The 22,548-nt window shown below is 36.6% G+C and overlaps 1 protein-coding gene across 7 annotated transcripts in view; it reads right to left on the minus strand.

Moving 5' to 3' along the window:
* Window positions 1-3,647: 3,647 nt before the first annotated feature.
* The window catches only part of SMARCA1 (SWI/SNF related, matrix associated, actin dependent regulator of chromatin, subfamily a, member 1), a 76,858-nt gene continuing 57,957 nt past the window's right edge, over window positions 3,648-22,548 (minus strand). For 2 of the 7 annotated variants that reach the window (XM_032757585.2, XM_032757584.2), the window contains 2 exons: window positions 5,486-5,596; window positions 3,648-4,385 (listed from right to left, as the gene is read on the minus strand). In XM_032757585.2, the coding sequence (XP_032613476.1) occupies window positions 4,314-4,385; window positions 5,486-5,596 (183 nt within the window). In that variant the 3' untranslated portion in view covers window positions 3,648-4,313. Of the gene's footprint in view, window positions 4,454-5,454; window positions 5,597-22,548 lie in introns of all 7 variants that reach the window. The other 5 variants (XM_032757592.2, XM_032757588.2, XM_032757590.2 and 2 more) reach the window with 3 other exon arrangements.

Consider the following 22,548-nt stretch of genomic DNA (forward strand, 5'->3'; position numbering starts at 1 on the left):
AGCCTGGAAGAGCTAGGGGTTCCCAGTGCAAAATACCCTGATTCAGTCACACCATCCACTAACTGTTCACGGAGGGAATAGAATTTATAAGAACAGATCAATAATATGCTATCCAGTCATTACTCTTATTAAACACCCTACGCTTTCTAAATGAATAAGGGGTAAGAAGAGCTATGCATACAAGGTGAGTATCTTGAGTTCCCTCAGAAGCAAATGCTGATACAAAGATTCAAATACAAGTAGTTTATTCAGGAGCTGACCTAAGGAAATACCTACAGGGGAGTAGGGAAGTGATACAGGGAAAAGCAAGCAGTTAATAGAGTGTGTTATCAAGACAGCCACTACTGTGGGTGGCTGGAGCTTAATCCGGTGGGTGAACTCTGGGGAACCATAAATCACATACCTTAGTTACCTTGCTCAAGAGGTAAGAGAGTTGGGGCATTCATACACCAACTCCCATCAGTTTTTTTATTCAGAGCCACTTCCAGATGTGTTCATTCCTAGCTCTTCCAGCCTACCATGCGGAGGGTAGAGAAGCCTTCTAGGCCTCTGAAAAAGCCTTCAGAAAGAGATAGTGGCAGATAAAAATCAGTTGGAGCACACAGAAATAATAAGGCTGAGGGATAGGTGACAGGATAGTATTAGCTATGTGTATTTCAACCACAGAAAAATCTTACTCCTTGTCTGTTAGGCAGGATGGCTTAGGGAGATGAAGGAAACATGAGATGGAATACTCAGAGAAGTTTGAAATTTGGTAACAACTTGAGGATTTCAGGAATTGGTAAGAACACCTGGAGATAAAGACATGTGGTGGCCTTGAAGCTGGCCTGGGACTCTTAGCTGCACTGGCTACTGCACTATAGAGGGGGAACAATAGACCACAGAGGGGATCTTTGCCAATAATTAGGAAATAATAGCATTTTATTTTGATGAGAGTAGATAGATTCACCAGTTAGGTAGAGGCTTTTCAAACCAAACACCCAGCAACTGAGATAGCCGCAAATATTTTAGTTCAAAAACTTCTCTTAACTGGGAGTCTTAGACAAAGAACCAAATTTGGAAACATATTTCATGGGAAAACTGTGTAATCTGAAAAGTATTCAAGTATAGCCTAACACTTGTAGGCCAGGTAGCCAGAGAAAAAGATAGAACTATACAATAAAGCCATACCAATGGCTATGATGAAAAGAAGAGATTACTGAGCTCACCACCTGCCTTCTTTGATTCTAAGGAAATTAGAGCCTGAGTAGCCAATGAATCAAGACAGAGCTTTACAAGGACCTCTGTGAAAGATCTAGAGTTGTTGGGAAATCCCATTCACCCCTTATCTTTTACAGATAGAGGCCTTGAGTGAAAGAAGCCACTCAGGGTCTCTGTTTCTCTGCTCACTTTCTTCCTTGTACATTTTCCAAACAAGGAATCAGGTTGGGTCAGATTCCAATGTAATCCATTGGACCATTTTTGCTGGTGGGCAGAGTCATTATGCTTTGTAAGACTGCATTCATGTATATAGCACTCTCTTCTGCTTCCTCTGGGCCTCCACGGAGCTGATATAGTAAACTGAAAATCCAGATTTCTCTCCCCAAAATAGCAGCCATGTCTAGGCCACTTGTTTGAAATGGGATTTCTTTCTTGGGATTTTTACATTTTCGATGGGAGTTTAATTTCTCTGTAGAAATTTAACAATAAGAGGGGTTTCATATTCAGACTTGAGGCATTTTTGTATTTCCAAGATGCTATTATTTGGACTAAGCTATCATCTGGTATTCACTGTATGGGTCTGTTTGGTAGGCTAGGTTCAACAGTGTAGCTATACATACTTTAAGATGAGAAGTAGAATAGGTGATGAATTTTTCACTAAATATATAGTATGGTCTTTAAGTCCTGAATAAAACTATTTCACAAGTTTCTAAGGATGACATCAGAAGCATCCATTGAAGGCCTTGGGGAGCTGAATTTCACATCACTTTGGTGCTGAAAGTGGTCCAAGAAAGACTCATAACAGCCATGATATGGAACAGGGAAATGACTCCATGAAAAGGCTACAAGAACTTACCTGCAGATTTTCTCCCCTAAGGTAGAGAATCACATATTAGCTCAGCTACTGACCCCTTTGGATTACCAGAGAAAGAATGAGAAGTAGAGATTGTTAAATGTCCATGCTGGGGTTCAAAGACCGTAACTGTGCCCACTCCCACCCGCCATCTTCTCTGCTCCCTAGGAAAAGAAAGGCTGAACTGACTGATGAGAGTCCAGACCCTTATTAGGCTGTTTTCTACTGCACAGAACTTGGGGTTATCAGTAAAACTCCCTGGTATCATTTTCTCCAGCGCAGATGACTAACTATAGCTATTCATATAACTGGAGTGGAAAATTCCAAGGTTAGATTTTGGGCTGAAGAGCTCTGGAGTTTGCAGCCAAAGCACCAGCTAGTGAAGTATTACTGTGCTCACCTTAGCCTTCCTTTCTCACAGAAAAGGCAGTTAAGCCAAGGACAGATTTGGGTATCGCTGGGTCCCCTGATATAATATCGTCCCAACCTTGTCTCTTAAGAGAACCCCAATTTTACCCCAACCCCCAACAGGGTACAAGAGTCTAAGTGCTAATAGTGGAAAGAGTAAAAATAATCCAACCAGAAACATGGCAGTAAGAGATATGAAATCTGGACAATGAATGGAGACTTCAGACAGTGGGTTGTTGTTCTAAAAGATCTATTCCTCTGTTGGAGAACTTCTATGAAAAGATTGAGGATGTGAAGAATGCTGACTAACACTCAGGGGCTACCCAGAATTTGCTAGTAGTACACTAAAGAGAGTCTGACAGGAAATGCAAAAGATCTTGGAAGGGGGAAGAGACAACTCTTTAGTGGTCCAAACCTTGTTTTGGTAACTAACATTATCCTGCATTCTCAGCTTTACTTATTTGTTGTGTATTTCACACTAGATTTGGATCCATTTTCCCTGCTCTCTTACAACCTGACCCAGATTCTGATTAATTCCACACTAAAAGTTTCATGTAATAGACCCAGGTTCATTCCTGAACTGACAGTCTCTGTGACACAGGCAGTAATGTAAGACGTTCCATTTATTTCCCTACATTTGCCAGCCCTCTTTCAGGTATATAGGACCACATGACTACTTTGGTGGCAATGAAATATAAGTGGATGTGACATGTGTCACTTCCAGGCTGAGGCAGTAAAGAGCCTAAGTGCCACATGTTCCAGATGTTGCAGCCACAAAATAGCAGAGCCTTAGTCATCCTGGAACCTTGAGTTACCGTGTGGAGCAGATCCCTTCCCATTCCCACATCCCTCTGACCTGACCTGCATGAGATATGTAGTGTGAGCAAGAAAAAAACTATTGGTGTGTAAAACCTCTGACACTTTGAGATTGTTACCTGAGCATAACTGTATTCCTGACAAACACATCCCCCCTTCTTCTGCATGCATAGTGCTTATTTCATACTCTAAACTTAATTGTTAATAATTCTACATGTTACACCCAGGCCCTTCTGAACTGGCTCTATGGGACAGAAGATCACACACAAGTCAGCAAGCAAAGCTTTAACTTTGAACCAAATACACAGTAGTAAGCAATACAATTCAGTAAACACAACTACTTTCTACTGCACAAAAAAACAGGAAATAATTAAATTTCTTATAGACATTTCTTTATTATATTTTCCCACTTGAATATTTAGAGAATAATTTAAATGTAATGCATACTGACAGCAAGCACAGTATCAAATATTAGCTTTTTTAATATTTTTCTTTCCTCACCCTTTATTCCTTTAGGAAAAAAAATATTTAGATGACCTCAAAGAAACAATTATTATGCTAATCACAGTATGCAGTAACACAAACAAGCCCAGACTCAATAGAAAAGAAAGCAACAAAGAAGTGAAAAAGTCTTTCTCCTCAAATCATTTTAATTCATTTTTCCACAGCCATATAAATTTAAAGTATGAAACAACAATAATACAACTATAGAATCTAGGTTCTCTTTCAAAGCAGCGGCATATAAAACATAGAAAAGCTAAAACCTCAGCACAAGCTTCAAAAGAACAAGGACTGAGAGGATTTTGATGAAGACATGAAATGCACAAAATACAGTACACAAAAATACTAGAATGCCATAAAATATAAAGCTACACATTTCAGGTAGAAAGCATTGTAAAATATATAAAATATGCAAGAAATCAAAACCAAAGAGATTTTTCTTAGAGTACCATGAATACACTGGAACTGGCAATTAGCATTTGAAGATGGGAACAAGAAAATAGCAGTTTCCCATTTAAAACTTTATTTCTAGGCTTTAGGATTTCACCTTCTTGACATCCTTCTTTCCAGAGCTCTCAGTAGCTGACTCTGCTTTTCTTTTCTGTGACTAAAATGGAAACAGATTTAATGTTCTGCTCCAATATGCACATTTTAAATGGCCCAACAATGTTAAATCTAGGATGTAAATGCATTAAAAAAAAATTTTAACATGAATATTCACTTAAATGTTATATTCACAGTTAATGTTCTATATAGCCCAACAAACTATATAACCCAATGTAAAATAACCTTCAAAGATGTTTCTTTTTATGAAAAGACATAAAATACCCATCAAAAATAGTCATCAAGTATCTACTTACACATGGTATTATAAATGTACTCTTATCTTAAAGAACTACTTAATGTTTTCTGGGCAAAATTTTGTTTATGAGTATATATTTTTTAAAAAACTTATGATAGGTTTTAACATACCATATTTCATATCTTCTATGATACACATTTCTTTCACATTTTAGCATCTCTGAAATCAGGATGCATCTTACAACTGATGACAAATTACACCTGGCAGCATTTTCCCTCAGTGGTACATAAAATAATGCTGTGTCTTACAACGGAAAGCATCTTAGATTCGATGAAATATGGCAGTTTACTTAACCACACTCAAATAATACGATCTATTAAAGAGTATTTTAAATTACAGCTATACAAAGCAACCTGACTGGATTAAAATCAAGTTATCCTATCAATTCAACAGTTCACTTATTACCAAGCAAAGCTCTGTTGTCTGCTCAGAGTTCCCATTTGTACTCATAATTCCACAAACATCAGAAAACTTACTTGATCAAATCAGAACTCCTAGTTTCAACTTCAGCCCCATCCCATCCCACCCCTACCCCTCTGCTACCCCCATGATAGCTCTAGTCTCAATTCAAAAGATTTCACTTGCATTATACTTCTGTTTAGATTCATGAGGAATTTTTTAAAATACTGAGGCTAGTTACTAGGGAGTTCCTAATCATATGTTCTACAAACAAATAAGAAACATTGTTGTGAAGTAATTATTCTTCTGTCCAAAACAAATTAGCATTTCATAAAACCAGCTTTTATTAATAGGTATCACTATGGCATTAAACATAATATAGGCATTTTAATTATGTAAAAAAAATGGGATCTACCTAAAAGTTAGGAAAATGCTGAAAATTTTACCATTGGAGTTTTAGTTGCCCGTTTCTTCTTTTCTGCTCTCTCTCTTTCCTCAATTTCCATATTTTCTTTCTCAATCAATGAAATCAGAGTGTTACAGCGTCTCTGGAATTCCTAAATGAAGTAATAAAGAGATTTTTAATTTCTGCAACCCAATCATAATCTTTAAAACGATGACAACTATTTAACTGTATGATTTCTGTGGTATAGAATTTCCAAAACTGCTATTTTTCAGAACAATATTCACACAGGGTATTAATAGATTCCACCAAAAATAAGGAGTGGGGGTAAATGTCATTTATGGATGACTGGTTAAACAAACCGTGATACATCACTATCATATAATATTACTCAGCAAAAAAAAGGAAAGAACTATTAATACAGTTAACAATCTGAATGAACCTCAAAGGAATTATGCTAAGTAAAAAAAAAGCTAATTTCGAAAGGTTACATACCATATTATTCCATTTACATAACATCCTTAAATGACAAAATTATTGAAAGAGAGAACAGATCAATGGTTGCCAGGAGCTAGGGAGAGGAGAGAGCGTGGGTGTGACTGTAAAGAGATAGCACAATGGAGTCTTACGGTGGTAGAGGTTACGCAACTCTACACATGACAAAACTGCATTGAACTGCACACACACACACACACACACACACACACGAGCGCATGTGTAACTGATGAAATCTGAACAAGCTCTATAGATTATATGAATGTCAATTTCCTGGTTGTGATATTTTACTATAGTTTTGCAAAATGTTACCATTGGGGAAAACTGGGTGAAGGGTACATGGGACCTCCCTGTACATTTTCTTTACAACTTTTTGTGAATTTTTTTTATTTCAAAATAAAAAGTTAACATAAATCACATAAACAAAAAAAATAAGGGGATGTTCTATGGTCAAAATAAGTTTTGGAAGTACCCAGTTTACAAAAGTTAAACAGATTTACTTATTACATGGCTTCTCAGAGCCTTTCAGTTCCCTATGTGCACTGTGAACCACTAGGTGGGGCATACAGGATGCAGCAGTTGTCAAAAATAAATATTTAACCAACAGACTTTCTTCTCACCGGACATCTTGTGGGATTAGAGTTCTGGGGACCACATCACAGGAAACACTGCTATATTTGTTAATTCAGAGCAAATAATACCTGAAAAGATTTCTACATTAACCTTGCCACCACCTATATTTCACTATCAGCAAATCAATGCATGCAAACTATAAATACTTTTTATGAATGTATGGTGAGCATTAAACACAATTCATTAATATGGAATCTCATATATTATTAACCCTGCATACTTTGCTATATTTTAAAGGTAAATAATGGTTTAATACAAAGGATAAATAATATTTTTAAATATGATTCCTTTTCTGTATAAGCAAAAATGTCTGCCAAAATAGCTAAACACTCAAGAGAAAATGTAGGTTTACTGGCAGTTAAGAACAACCCCAACATACACACACACAAATGGTCAAAGTACAGGAATAGAAAACTCATCAAAAAAAAAAGTCCAAACATTATAATCAAGTTTCACTGCAACTAATGACCAAAGAAATGCAAAGTAAAACAATGCCATCTTCATCAAATTAGCAATATGTACATGCTTGTGTGCATGTGCACATATATAGTATACATATCTGACATTGACAATAAGATGTTGAAATGGGAACTTTCATTCACTGATGATGAAATGTCAATGTTACTATCTGCTATGGACTGAGGTATGTCTCTGCAAAATTCATTTGAAGCCCTAACCTTCAATGTGACTATATTTGAAGATGGGGACTTTAAGGAGGTAATTGAGGTTAAATGAGGTCATATGGATGGAGCCCTAATCCAATAGGACTGGTGTCCTTGTAAGAAGTGGAAGAGACATCAAAGCTCTCCCTTTCTCTGCATGCACTCCAAGAATGGGCCATATGAGAACGTCACGTGCAGAAGGTGGCCATCTGCAAGCCAGGAGGAGAAGCCACACCAGAAACCAGCCCTGCTGGCACCTTGATCTTGAACTTTCAGTCTCCACAACGGTGAGAAAATAAATTCCTGTTGCTTAAGCCACCCAGTCTGTGGCATTCTGTTATGGCAGCCCAAGCTGACTAATACACTACCTTTCTTGAAAGCGAATTTGAAATTTCAGTGAAGGATCTTAAAATTTTCATGCCCTTTGACCTAGCAATTCCATTCCCAGAAATTTATTGTAAGGAAATGAGATGTATACGAAGATTTACAAAACAATGTTTAGAGCAGTGTTAAACTGGGAACTAACTAAAATTTTGGTAATCTGGAAACAGAATACACAGACACGTATTATTATTATATACATACACAGAAATAGCTAAAAGAATATTAACAATAATGTTACTAGTGGTTAACATCGGCTATCTCTAAGAGTAGGACTATTGATAACTTTTATTTTTCTCTTGATACTAGCCTGAATTCTCCAAATTTTCTGCAATGAACATTTAAGTCTTGGCCAATCTGTAACTTTTTAAGAATGGAAAATTGTTTAAAATTCAGTTTTATCTTTCCAAATAAAATCCAAAAAAAATTGGCATACAACATAGGAAATGTAAGATACAAAACAAGATCCACTATCCAGGCAAATGAATTTTAGGCTCTAAATGAAACCCAAAAGGAGGCAGAAAACCAGAGTCTAGCCAGAAAAAAATTGCTCATTAATGAATTATTGTTTACCTATTAAAAATAATCTAACGTAACACTGGCATGTTCAAGTTTCTTGTGTATCTTCAATCACCCAGGGTTAAATAATTCAGAAACAATAACTCTGAAATTTTCCTTACTTACCAAAACAATAGTGATATCTTTAGTATGCAGACCAAATATTCTCCATAGCTTCATTCAATAACACACATACAAATTAAACAGTATGTTATTCAATTTATCTATTACAGAAAAGGTTAAGTTGACCCTGATGAGATTTGATCGTTGGTTTCTAGGGAGACTAAATAGAGTCTTTATGTAAAGCTGATTCGTGAATCATTAAGCTATATCCTCTGGCTATTATTATTCTCAATAAGTAATAGTTGCTTGTGACTGGAGATATCTTTAGATACATATTCATGGTTCATGTGGGTGATTCAGAAAAAAAAACTAATACTTTTGAGACAGCCTCCTATGCAGGGAAGTAGAATACCTCAAAATGATTATAAATGGACTGTGTAATTAGTTCATACCTTCATTCCTTTTAACCTGTCAATTAACTACTCCAGACAGAAAAATAATCTAAGACGCTAGAGAAAGACATCGAGGAATGGACAAGTATGGGTGTTACCTTCCTATCACAGGTCATGTCATGTTCTCTATAGATACCAGCTCCATTTTTTTTTTTTTTTTTTTTTTTTGATACGGAGTCTCACTCTGTCGCCCAGGCTGGAGTGCAGCCGCGCGATCTCGGCTCACTGCAAGCTCCGCCTCCCGAGTTCACGGCATTCTCCCGCCTCAGCCTCCCGAGTAGCTGGGACTACAGGCGCCCGCCACCATACCCGGCTAATTTTTTGTATTTTTAGTAGAGATGGGGTTTCACCATGTTAGCCAGGATGGTCTTGATCTCCTGACTTCGTGATCCACCCACCTCGGCCTCCCAAAGTGCTTGGATTACAGGCGTGAGCCACCGCGGCCAGCCTCCATTTTTTTATTCTCATGCTTCATGACTGCCTAACGCAACATACGTTATCATAAACAGAACACTAGCTAAAACTAGAAGTTAAAAGGAGAAAGGCTAGATTACCAATAAAAAATGACTCATTTATTGAATAAGTGACTATGAAATGACTATGAGAAATTTCATGATGTCAAAAGCACATTCTTTTTCTGTAATTTCTCCTTTCATATATTCTCCTAGATTCTTGTACATCTTTATCTTCCTATTTTGTGGGGGATTACAGGGAATTGTTCATAGGACCTCAAACTGTTTCCACAATTCTATAGTCTAGTTATCTCTTTCTCTCACCATTTCCCCACACTGGATTTAAAAATGAAGTTGGAGAAAAACAGCACACAAGAGGAAATGAGGAGATGCAAAAATAATAAAGACAACAGAAGAGAATAGGAAAACAACAAATGGAAAACTGCTCTGTAGTGTTAATAGTTGTGGCAAACAATTCCTATGTTCAAATGTGTATGGGAAATGTTGGTTTTTTTAAATGTTAAACAAATTTCTTTATGATAGGACTTCTCAGAGCTTTTAGCATTCTAATGCAGAGTGGAAATGTGAATGGCAGGATTCAGTATAATCAGCATGTCCCAACTCTATCTGAACACAGAACTCTTGTTCTGCATATCATCTATTTGCACACCCTGGAACAACGTTTGGTGGAAATCAACTTGGGAAATGTTGCACAGCATGAGTGATGAACACAGCTAAGTTAGGATCAAAGTACAGGCGTATCTCGTTTTATTGCACTTCACTTTACTGAGCTTCATAGATACTGTGTTTTTACAAATTGAAAGTCTGTAGCAACCCTGCATTGAACAAGTCTATTGGTGCCATTTTTCCAAGAGGATATGTTTGCTTCATGTCTCTGTGTCACATGTTGGTAATTCTCACAATATTTCAAAGATCATTATTATTTTATCTGTTATGGTGACCTGTGATCAGTGATCTTTTATGTTACTATCATAATCATTTTGAGGTACCATGAATCACACCCATATTAGATGGCCAACTTTATTTATAAATGTTGTGTGTATTCTGACCACTCTACCAACCAGCCATTCCCCCAACTCTCTCCCTCCCTCACGCTTCTCTCTATTCCCTGAGACACAATGATATAGAAATTGGGCTAATTATAACTCTAAAATGGCCCCTAGGTGTTCAAATAAAAGGAAAAGATTTACTTTAAATCAAAAGCTAGAAATGCTTAAGCTTAATGAGGAAGTTGAGACAGGCCAAAAGCTAGGCCTCTTGAGCTAAACAACCAGCCAAGTTGTGAATGCAAAGGAAATGCTCTTGGAGGAAATTAAAACTGCTACTCCACTGGAAGCATTCCCTATGAAAACCAGCACAAGAGAGAGACAAGGATGCCCTCTCTCCCCACTCCTATTCAACATAGTATTGGAAGTTCTGGCCAGGGCAATCAGGCAAGAGAAAGAAGTAAACGGTATTCAAATAGGAAGAGAGGAAGTCAAATTGTCTCTGTTTGCAGATGACATGATTGTACATTTATAAAACTCCATCGTCTCAGCCCAAAATCTCCTTAAGCTGATAAGCAACTTCAGCAAAGTCTCAGGATACAAAATCTATGTGCAAAAATCACAAGCATTCCTGTACACCAATAATAGAGAGCCAAATCATGAGTGAACTCCGACTCACAATTGCTACCAGGAGAATAAAACACCTAGGAATACAACTTACAAGGGATGTGAAGGACCTCTTCAAGAAGAACTACAAACCACTCCTCAAGGAAACAAGAGAGGACACAAACAAATAGAAAAACATTCCATGCTCATCGATAGGAAGAATCAATATTGTGAAAATGGCCATCTGCCCAAAGTAATTTGTAGATTAAATGCTATCCCCATCAAGCTACCATTGACTTTCTTCACAGAATTAGAAAAAACTACTTTAAATTTCATATGGAACCAAAAAAGAGCCCATATAGCCAAGACAATCCTAAACAAAAAGAACAAAGCTGGAGGCCTCACGCTACCTGACTTCAAACTATACTACAAGGCTACAGTAACCAAAACAGCATGATATTGGTACCAAAACAGATATATAGACCAATGGAACAGAACAGAAGCCTCAGAAATAACACCACACATCTACAATCATCTGATCTTTGACAAACCTGACAAAAATAAGCAATGGGGAAAGGATTCCCTATTTAATAAATGGTGTTGGGAAAACTGGCTAGCCATATGTAGAAAACTGAAACTAGACCCCTTCCTTACATCTTATACAAAAATTAACTCAATATGGATTAAAGACTTACACATAAGACCTAAAACCATAAAAACCTTACAAGAAAACCTAGGCAATACCATTCAGGACACAGGCCTGGGCAAAGACTTCGTGAGTAAAACAGCAAAAGCAATGGAACAAAAGCCAAAATTGACAAATGAGATCTAATTAAACTAAAGAGCTTCTACACAGCAAAAGAAACTATCATCAGAGTGAACAGGCAACCTACAGAATGGGAGAAAATCTTTGCAATCTATCCATCTGACAAAGGGCTAATATCCAGAATCTACAAGGAACTTAAACAAATTTACAAGAAAAAAACCCAAACAACCCCATTAAAAAGTGGGCAAAGGATATGAACAGACACTTTTTTTATTATTATTATTATACTTTAAGTTCTAGGGTACATGTGCACAATGTGCAGGTTTGTTACATATGTATACATGTGCCATGTTGGTGTGCTGCACCCATTAACTCGTCATTTACATTAGGTATATCTCCTAATGCTATCCCTCCCCCCATGAACAGACACTTTTCAAAAGAAGACATTTATGTAGCCAATGAACATATGAAAAAGAGCTCGTCATCACTGGTCATTACAGAAATGCAAATCAAAACCACAATGAGACACCATCTCACACCAGTTAGAATGGCGATCATTAAAAAGTCACGAAACAACAGATGCTGGAGAGGATGTGGAGAAATAGGAACGCTTTTACACTGTTGGTGAGAGTGTAAATTAGTTCAACCATTGTGGCAGACAGTGTGGCGATTCCTCAAAGATCTAGAACCAGAAATACCATTGAACCCAGCAATCCCATTACTGGGTATATACCCAAAGGATTATAAATCATTCTACTCTAAAGACACATGCACATGTATGTTTATTGCAGCACTTTTCACAATAGCAAAGACTTGGAACCAACCCAAATGCCCATCAAGGATAGACTGGATAAAGAAAATGTGGCACATATACCCCCCATGGAATACTATGCAGTCATAAAAAGGATGAGTTCATGGCCTTTGCAGGGACATGGATGAAGCTGGAAACCATCATTCTCAGCAAACTAACACAGGAACAGAAAAGCAAATACTGCATGTTCTCACTCATAAGTGGGAGTTGGACAGTGAGAACACATGGACACAAGGAGGGGAACATCACACACTGGGGCCTGTCGGGGAGTGGGGGACTAGGGGAGGGATAGCATTCGGAGAAATACCTAATGTAGATGCTGGATTCATGGGTGCAGCAAACCACCATGGCATGTGTATATCTATGTAACAAACCTGCACATTCTGCACATGTATCCCAGAACTTAAAGTATAATTTAAAAAAAAATGCTACTCCATTGAACACACAAGTGATAAGAAAGCCAAACAGCCCTTATTGCTGATATGGAGAAAGTTTTAGTGGTCTGGACAGATCAAACCAGCCACAACATTCCCTTAAGCCAAAGCCTCATCCAGAGCAAGATCCTAACTCTTCAATTCTATGAAGGGCTGAGAGAGGTGAGGAAGGTGCAGAAGAAAAGTTTAAAGTTGGTGGAGGTTGGTTCATGAAGTTTATAGAAAGATGCTGTTTCCATAACACAAGAGTGCAAGGTGAAACAGCAAGTGCTGATGGAGAAGCTGCAGCAAGTTATCCAGAAAAACCTAGCTAAGATAATTGATGACGGTGGCCACACTAACCAACGAATTTTCAATGGAGACAAAATACCCTAATATTAGAAGATGCCATCTAGGACTTTCATAACTAGAGAGGAAAAGCGGATGCCCAGCTTCAAAGCTTCAAATGACATGTTTACTCATTAGGGGTTAATGCAGCTGATGACTTTAAATTGAAACCAATGCTCATTTATTATTCTGAAAATCCTAGGGCCCTTAAAAATTATGCTAAATCCACTCTACCTTAGCTCTAGAAATGGAACAACAAAGGCTGGGGTGACAGCACTATTTATAGTATGGTTTTCTGAATATTTTAAGCCCATGTTGAGACCCTACTCCTCAAAAAAAGATTCCTTTTAAAATATTATTGCTCTTTGACAATGCACCTGGTCACCCAAGAGTTCTGATGAGGACAATGTATAAGGATATTGAGGTTTTTCATGCCTGTTAACACAACATTCATTTACAGACCATGGATCAAAGAGTAATTCTGACTTTCAAGTCATATTATTTAAGAAATACATTTCATAAGACTATAGCTGCCATAAATAGTGATTACTCCGACGGGTCTGGGGAAAGTAAATTGAAAATCTTCTGGAAAGGATTAATCATTCTAGATGCCATTAAGAACATTTGTGATTTATAGAAGGAAGTCAAAATGCCAATATTAACAAGAGTTTAGAAGAAGGTGATTCCAATCATCATGGATGAGTTTGAGGGATTCAAGACTTTAGTGGAGGAAGTCACTGCAGATGTGGTGGAAACAGCAAGAGAACTACAATTAGAAGTGGAGCCTGAAGATGTGACTGAAATGCTGCAATTTCATGATAAAACTTGAGTGGATGAGGAGTTGCTTCTTATGGATGAACAAAGAAAGTGGTTACTTGGGAAGGCATCTACTCCTGTGAAGATGCTGTGAACATTGTTGAGATGACAACAAAGGATTCAGAATTACACATAAAATTAGCTAATAAAGCATTGGCAAGATTTGAGAGGACTGACTCCAATTTTGAAAGAAGCTCTACTATAACACGCTATCAAACAGCATCACATGCCAAAGATAAATCTTTTGTGAAAGGAGGAGTCAATCAATGTGGCACACTTCATTGTTGTCTTCTCTGAAGAAATTGCCACAGCCACCCCAACCTTCGGCAACTACCACCCTGATCAGTCAGCAGCAATTCACGCTGAGGCAAGACCATCCACCAGCAAAAAGATTACAACTTGCTAAAGGCTCAGATGACTGTTAACATTTTTAAGCAATAAAGTATTTTTTTAATTAAAGTAAGCACTTTTTTAGACATAATGCTAATGCTTGCCTTACAGACAAAACTTTTATATGCACTGAGAAACCAAAAAACTCATGTGACTTGCTTTATTGTGGTGTTCTGGAACTGAACCTGCAATATCTCCAATGTGTGCCTGTGTAAAGAAACTGGGAACTAAGAAGAAAGAACTTAAAAATTTTACTTAATTCCATTGACAAAAGGATCTTATAAACAATTTTTGAGCAGGAGGAGTGATGTAATCAAAAGTGTACTTTGTACTCAGAAATCTTTTCTTGATACAGAGTTCATAAAATCATAAACTCGCAAGATGAGAAAGGAACTTTTAAGTCATTCAGGTTGATGCTTGAATCCCTACTACTAGGTCCTTGCTAATTAGTTGTACAGCCTGTCTGAATTCTTCCAATGATGGGGTACTCACTACCTCACAAGGCTGGCTATTCCAACTTCAGACAAGTTAAAAATGTTCCTTTATGCAAAGCTACAATTTGCTACCTCATGGTTTCCAAAAATTGGTTCTAGGTCTAACTTTTGTAGACATTAGAGAACAAGCTGATTTCCTCTTCCATATGACAATCTTTCACATATTTCAAGGAAGTTCCCATGCCTCTATCACAGTCACTCCTAGGTCCCCAAATACTCCTCTTTAAGGCTAAATATCCTCTCCCTTTATACACTCATCCTTCACTTAACCCTTTTCTTAAAGAATTGCATAACACTTATATCAATCCTTGGTTATAATTCTTTCCACCTTTCTTACACATACTTTTAAGCCAGGTGTTGGTATATTGTTTCTATAAAGAGCCTGATAGCAAATATTTTTGACTTTGCAGACCACACAATCTCTGTCACAACTATTTAGCTCTGCCATTGCAGCATGAACAGCCAAAGACAATACATAAACAAATGTGTGGCCATTTTCCAAGAAAATCTTACTTATGAACCCTAGAATGCGAATTTTGTATCATTTTTACATGTTGCAAAATATCCTTCTTCTTTTGATTTTTTTAGCCACTTAAAAATATAAAAATCATTCTTTGCTTTCAGGCCACACAAAAACAGGTGGGGGGCCACAGTTTGCAAGTCCTGTTTTAAGCTACAGACTTAGCTTCACTTTAAACAAAATTGTGCTGCCTTGGTTCTCCATACTTTTTTAATGGTTTATGATTCTATTCAATGCAAAGTCACTCAAGTTTCAATTTTTGAATACTAGGGTATGTATCTCTACCTTTAATAAATGATGTAATGTTTGCAGTGAGCGGCACTGCCCCTTAGTGTGTGGTGAATATCAATCATCCTGGGCACTAAGTTCAAATATCCTTTGCTCCAATACTCAGCTTCAAAGCATCAATTCAAAAGGCAGAGCAAGCATCAGTAGACTTGAAGTGACTTATTGAAAGAGATTAAAGAGGCTCCACATTACATTTCCTATGTACTAAAATCCTAGACACTAAGCCTACCTAAGTCTGAATGACAGAAGGTCTGCGCCTGTTATGGTTGAAAGTCAAAAGCAGCTGAATGAGCAAGGGCACACAAAAAACTCCACTCCGCATTTGTGCCTCTGAATTTGTAGGTAAAGTTCTATGAGGTCAGAATTTTCTTCTACAGCTCTTAGTAAAACAAAATGGACATTGCTTCACCTTTGCTCTTTTTTAATCGATGTCTTCACCTATACATTCTGCAGTATATTTCCCAGGTTCCTAGTCACTTCTGAATCTCTATCATACTAACGAAAAGCAATGGCAGTCAATACTAGAATGCACACAGGCAGTTATATGAGAGTTAATATTCAAATAAACATATCCTACATTTCACAAGCAAGTATTAAATGTTATGATGCTTTTACCTAACTGCTGCTGCTTAAGCATTGCTATTTAGAAAATACTGTATCACTGGGCACGGTGACTCACACCTGTAATCCCAGCACTTTAGGAGGCCGAGGCAGGCAGATCATGAGGTCAAGAAATCGAGACCATCCAGGCCAACATGGTGAAACCCCATCTCTACTAAAAATACAAAAAGCAGCTGGGTGTGGTGGCACATGCCTGTAGTCCCACCTACTGGGGAGGCTGAGGCAGGAGAATCACTTGATCCCAGGAGGCAGAGCTTGCAGTGAACCGAGATTACGCCACTGCACTCCAGCCTGGCGACAGAGCAAGACTCCATCTCAAAAAAAGAAAATGTTGTATCACTTCCTCGCAGATAACGCATAAGAATAAATACCTTAAATGAACTCCTGTTAGTGCATTAATTGTATTTCACGTCAGATTGTTACAACAGTTCAAGGTACCAAATCGAACACTATTACTGCATAATAAAACACATGACATTTATAACTGGCTATTCAAGCTTATGAATAAATAAAAGCTGCAGGGATGATAGCCCAATAAAGTCTAACCTTAGAAAAAGGTAGATTAAAGGAAAAGTAAAATGAACTCCAACCCATTGGCGTATTTGCTCGCATTCTATCCAAATCTGGTCCAACTGTAGGAGTCTATGGGATAGAAGCAAACTTAAATACAACAGTTCTATGCCCATTTATTCACTGAACGCCTACTCTGGGTCACATGCAATGCTGGTCTCTTTAAATATAACTATTAATAATTGTGGCCGGGCACAGTGGCTCATGCCTGTAATCCTGATACTTTGGGAGGCCGAGGCAGGGGGACTGCTTGAGCCCAGGTGTTCAAGACCAGCCTGGGAAACACAGTGAGACCCCGTCTTCACAAAAACTAAAAAAGCCAGCTGCGTGCAGTGACATGCGTCTGTAGTCCTAGCTGCTCAGGAGGCTGAGGTGAATTTGGGTGAGTGAACCATGATCATGCCCTGTACAGTGGGCAAAAAAGGAGAAAACCCCGTTTCTAAAAAAAAAAAAAAAAAAATTTAATAAGAAAAGAACATTTTAGTCTTTTAAGTGCATGAGGAAGTAATAAACTCCTAAGTGCATAAATATATGTGGTTTTAAATATTTTAATTCTATAGTCAAGAAGAACCCATCAGTACATTTTACAGTTTATTAATTTTACCAATGATGTATTAATTCATATTTTTCATATTCTACTAAGAATGTAATGCTCTAAAATATCAATATTAGGCCGGGCACGGTGGCTCATGCCTGTTATCCCAGCACTTTGGGAGACCGAGGTGGGTGGATCACTTGAGGTCAGGAGTTCAAGACCAGCCTGGCCAATATGGTGAAATCCCATCTCTACCAAAAATATTAAAAATTAGCCGGTCGTAGTGATGCGCACCTGTAATCCCAGCTACTCGGGAGGTTGAGGCAAGAGAATCACTTGAACCCGGGAGGCGGAGGTTGCAGTCAGCCGAGAAAAAAAAAAATTAGCTGTTATCACACAATTAAGTACTAACATGGAAATTAAAAATCATGAGTAGCTGTCTTTCCTTATGAAATTTCCTAGACTACACTCCATAAGCAGCAAATAGAAGTGTTACTGTGACTACAGAACAAGTTGGCAATTTTTTAATTTGACTGTCATTTTTCTAAAGTATCTGTAAAGAAAATCCATTTCTGACTGGACTGATAATTTATAAAATATCCTGTCCTGAACCAATACTAATTAACATTTAATACCTCCTGATAAGCCAAAAACAGGGAAGTTAATAAAGAGATAAAGTAATATTTTCTAAAAAGTATTTTTTTCCTACAATTCTAATGGAGAATGTCATTTTCTTACCTTTTAAATAGAAAACACTTTCATTTATAATAAAGCTGTGATTTGAAAACAAGCAGTAATAACACAATTTTCATTACATTGTATACCACAGTATGTGATTCTCTTTCTGAGATGCTATCAGAAAAATGCGTTGAAACTACTACAAAAGACATGGTAATTGTAATGACTAATTACTAATACTCGGACTCAACTCTAATATATACAAGGCCACAGGCAATGCACACACAGGCTCTTGAGCTGGCTGGAAAAGGAAAAAGCTCCCCAGAGGTTAAAAGGTAAGAATTTTTTTTAAGCTAAAATTAAGAGTCAAAGCAACCCTGCAAATAATGCAATAAACGGTTCTATCAAGAAATGTTCCTTATTTCAGAGAGTTAAATTCTGCTTTTTCTACTTTAAGTACTTAGAAGGACCTAAGAAGGTACAAGGAATTACTCATTGAATTTTGGGTACTCTTTCCACATGTCCTTTGCAGTAAACTGACTAATGTGCTAGATCTTTTGGACTTCTCAGATTCTTCTAGAATCTCCCAGTCACGTTTAGTCTGTCACTAAATGAACAGAGATACTCTCCTGACATTCATTTCCTAAAAGAAGTGGTAAGAAAATTAAGCTAATGTTGGCAAGGGGATTGGCAAGCATTATATAAAAGGTACTATATAAATACAAAGTATTACTTCCTCTTATGGTTATTTGATAAAGGTCCTTTTAACTCTGATAAGTTTCTGACTATCCTAAGACTATGACCTCATTCTAAGATGGTTTTCTTAGAAAGAAAATGGTAGGGCAATTCATATGCTCTGAGCTTAAAAAGCTAAGTTGATCATATCCTTCCTACTTGTTTATGTAGTTCAATAGAGACTGATTACTTACTTAAAGACCACACAAATTCTCAGAGAAAGAAATCACAATCCTTTTAGCACAGAGAAATTGAACTGAAACTCATTTTCTCTTTTGTATAGCTAGCATTTTTTAATGAAAAAGAGCCTCAATGAAATCTGCAACCTTTAGCTGAAGGCTTTCAAAGTGAGGCATATTTAGAAGCAGAAGTTCGTGCCTTTAAGCACTTTATGACTATTAGTTAAGTCAGGAGCCATGAATTCAGTACTTTGAGATCTCTGAATAAAATATAACCATTAAGGTTTCTACTTTTCATAAGATGCATTTCACACTATTCATGTCTCTGAGAAAGAAAAGAGTCATCTTTAAGCAAGATCGTTTTTAAAGGTATCTTTAGTAAGCTAAGTTCAATCATTAGTAAGATTTTCATTTGAACAGTGACACACTCATATAGTGAATCAAATTACAGTCTCTGTAGTTCTAAGATGGGATTTTTCAATGAAACAACTTCTTTGTATTTCAGAAATCACAAGTGCCTCTTTCAAAGGGGGCAGTTTCTCTTCCTAGATTGTGAATGTGATTCACTATACAGAACAGTTATTAAAAATGAAAGGGGGAAAGAAGATCATCAAGAACCATCAATCCATTTCTATAATTTCCTAATTGTTGAAATTATCATGAAATATTCTAAAAAGAAGTTCCAAATGTATGTGTATTTTAAAATATATTATTTATACTCTAAATCCAGAATTATAAGCAAAAATTATTACAAGCAAAAACTATCCATTAACTAGAAGGGAAATAAAAATTTAATATAATAGAAAAAGTAATAAATAAAAATTTTCAATTAAAATATTTAAATATAAAATAAACTACTGCATGTTTTTGAAGATTGTTCAGAAATAATAAATTCCACTTTCTAGAAGGTAATTGAAGACAGAAATGTCTTCATTTTTAACAGACAGAAAAATATTTCATTTTATGATCATTTAAATAGTTAATATGTGCTTTTTGGAAAATATACTTGAGATTTACATTTCTCAGTAAAGAAAGAGTACAGAGGTAAATATTTTGTAAAAAGAAGATGGAGGAAAAACAGATTTTTTACAAGGGAGTTCAGAGACATCTAGTGGTTGGTAATATTATACTGGATTTTTTTCTTAGAAAATAAAATAAGATTATGTAGTTCCACAGTCGTGTTCATATTATAAATAGGGTAAGATTTTCCTTGCACTTTGAATGTGTTTCGTCCTACTGGTTTAATGATTCCAGAAACTGAAAACAGCATTAAGCTCTCAACCTTTTAAAAAATTAGCAAAATATCACTGAAATAAAAACTCAAAATTCAGTAACTGTTCTATCACAGAAAAGGGTATGTATATTCTAAAACATGATTAACTGACAAATGCAGGTAGGCATTTGTCTTTTACAAGCTGTTAGTGGTGCTCTAAATTAAATCATTACATGTATAAAACCCCAAATGGCTAAAAGATTTATCCTGCATGGCTTTTAAAAGGAGTTCTCTGCTAAACATAGTCATAGATTCACTGTGCTAAAGGGGACCTTAAAAGGCCAAGTAACTCACTGCCAATGTCTTCAGAGAGTCAAAATAGAATTCCACTTTCAAAGGCTAATGAAAAGCTATTCTACATTGTTCTTCAATAATCTATTTCAATGATCCAAAGAACTCTATAAAACAACTCTTCCCTATGTCTAACCTCAGTCCTTCATGCTACAGATTACCTCTTTATCTTTTTTATTCTTTTCTTAATTCTTCCTACTGTATCTTGCTAACATATATATCTTTTCATATTCTTTTGTACAAGTATAGCACTTTACATTTATCCCTATTAAATGTCATGTTTGCTGGGCACAGTGGCTCACGCCTATAATCCGAGCACTTTGGGAGGCCGAGGCAGGTGGATCACATGAGAGCAGGAGTTCGAGACCAGCCTGGCCAACATGGTGAAACCCCGTCTCTACTAAAAATATAAAAGTTAGCCGGGCGTGGTGGCAGGTGCCTGTAATACCAGCTACTCGGGAGGCTGAGACAGGAGAATTGCTTGAACCCGGGAGGTGGAGGTTGCAGTGAGCCAAGACTGCACCACTTCACTCCAGCCTGGGTGCCAAGAGTGAAACTCCATCTCAAAATAAATAAATAAATACCTACATACATACAAAAATAAATAAAATAAATAAATGTTGTGTTGCTAGATTCAACTGATCCATCATTCCAACTACTCTAGTTCCTTCTGGATCATGGCTTGGTCTAAACTATTTGCTAGCTCTCCAAGCATACGCCATTCATAAATTTGATGGACATATTCCACACACTCTAAATTTGTGTTAAAGTTTTAACAAATATGTGATCTTCTAAAGCATCTGCCAAAATTAATGTCTTCACTACAGTAACCCAGATTTTTCCTTTCTTTTTATTCAACTTGAACTGAAAATATAAAGTGAGTCAAGCAAAATATTAAGCATTGTTTCACACTCAGTCAACTTTTGGACAAAAAGATATTTATGATAGGTAGCAGCTAAGAAAAATGTGTCCTATTTTATGACTAGTCACAAAAACATTGTTTGCATTGTTAGTTTCTGGTTGCTTTTAATTTTTAGGCTGCATAAATCTATTTTGTCTTAATTACCTTGGCTGACAAAAGATTAACAATGCCAACATTAAAAATGTGTTGCATGTATTTCAAAATCATCATGAACACCACTGCTAAGTAGGACTAGAATAGGAACACAATTCACATTAGAAAGTAATGGAGGAAATCACATAAGCTAAAATAAAATATCCCTTCAACTTAAATATTCTGTTTCCTAATAAAAAACTCAACTTAGGCAACAACTCCTTTTCATTAAAAGTCCATCTTTAAGTCATTCGCACAGTCCCAAGTATAACCTGCTTAATTACAAAGGGGAAAACATAACTCTAAAGCGGAGAGCTCTGAAGATCATCACATTAACAAGTGACCAAACTTAGCATCACCAACAGTGTGACAACACGACATAATGTGCCTTCTGATGGGATGCAATAAAAAATACATAACATCACTTCCATAGCACTCTTGCCAAATACGTTGAACCTAAATCTTACAATGAGTAATGAGGTAAATCCACTATGTGGGACATTCTACAAGACAACTAGCCTGGACACCTTTAAAAAGTCATGATCACGAAAACCAAAAGGTTGTGGATTAAAAGAGATTAAAGAGACCCAACAACGAAATGTAATGTGTGAAACTTGCAGGATCATCAATTTTAAAAAAACAGCTATAAAGGGCATTTTGGGGGCAACTGGAAAAGCTTATACATAGACTGTATACTAAATGACATTACTGAATCAATGTTTTCAGGTGGGATTGTGGTTATGTAAGAAAATGTCATTATTCTTAGGAGATACATGCTTAAGTATTTAGAGATGAACACTCACATTGTCTGTAATTTTCAAATGGTTCATAAATATAGTTAAGTATACTTATAAAATATAGATACACATTTCAAAATATAGAATATAGATGTCCCCATATTTTTTAATACAAAATATAGCTTCTGCACGTATATATAGGTGCTATGTATGTATACATGTATACACAGAGAGAGAGAAAGAGAGAGCGCCAATGTGCCAAAATGTTAATTGGAGAA

This window comes from Hylobates moloch, unplaced genomic scaffold (assembly GCF_009828535.3).
Source record: "Hylobates moloch isolate HMO894 unplaced genomic scaffold, HMol_V3 SCAFFOLD_7, whole genome shotgun sequence".
NCBI lineage: Eukaryota > Metazoa > Chordata > Mammalia > Primates > Hylobatidae > Hylobates > Hylobates moloch.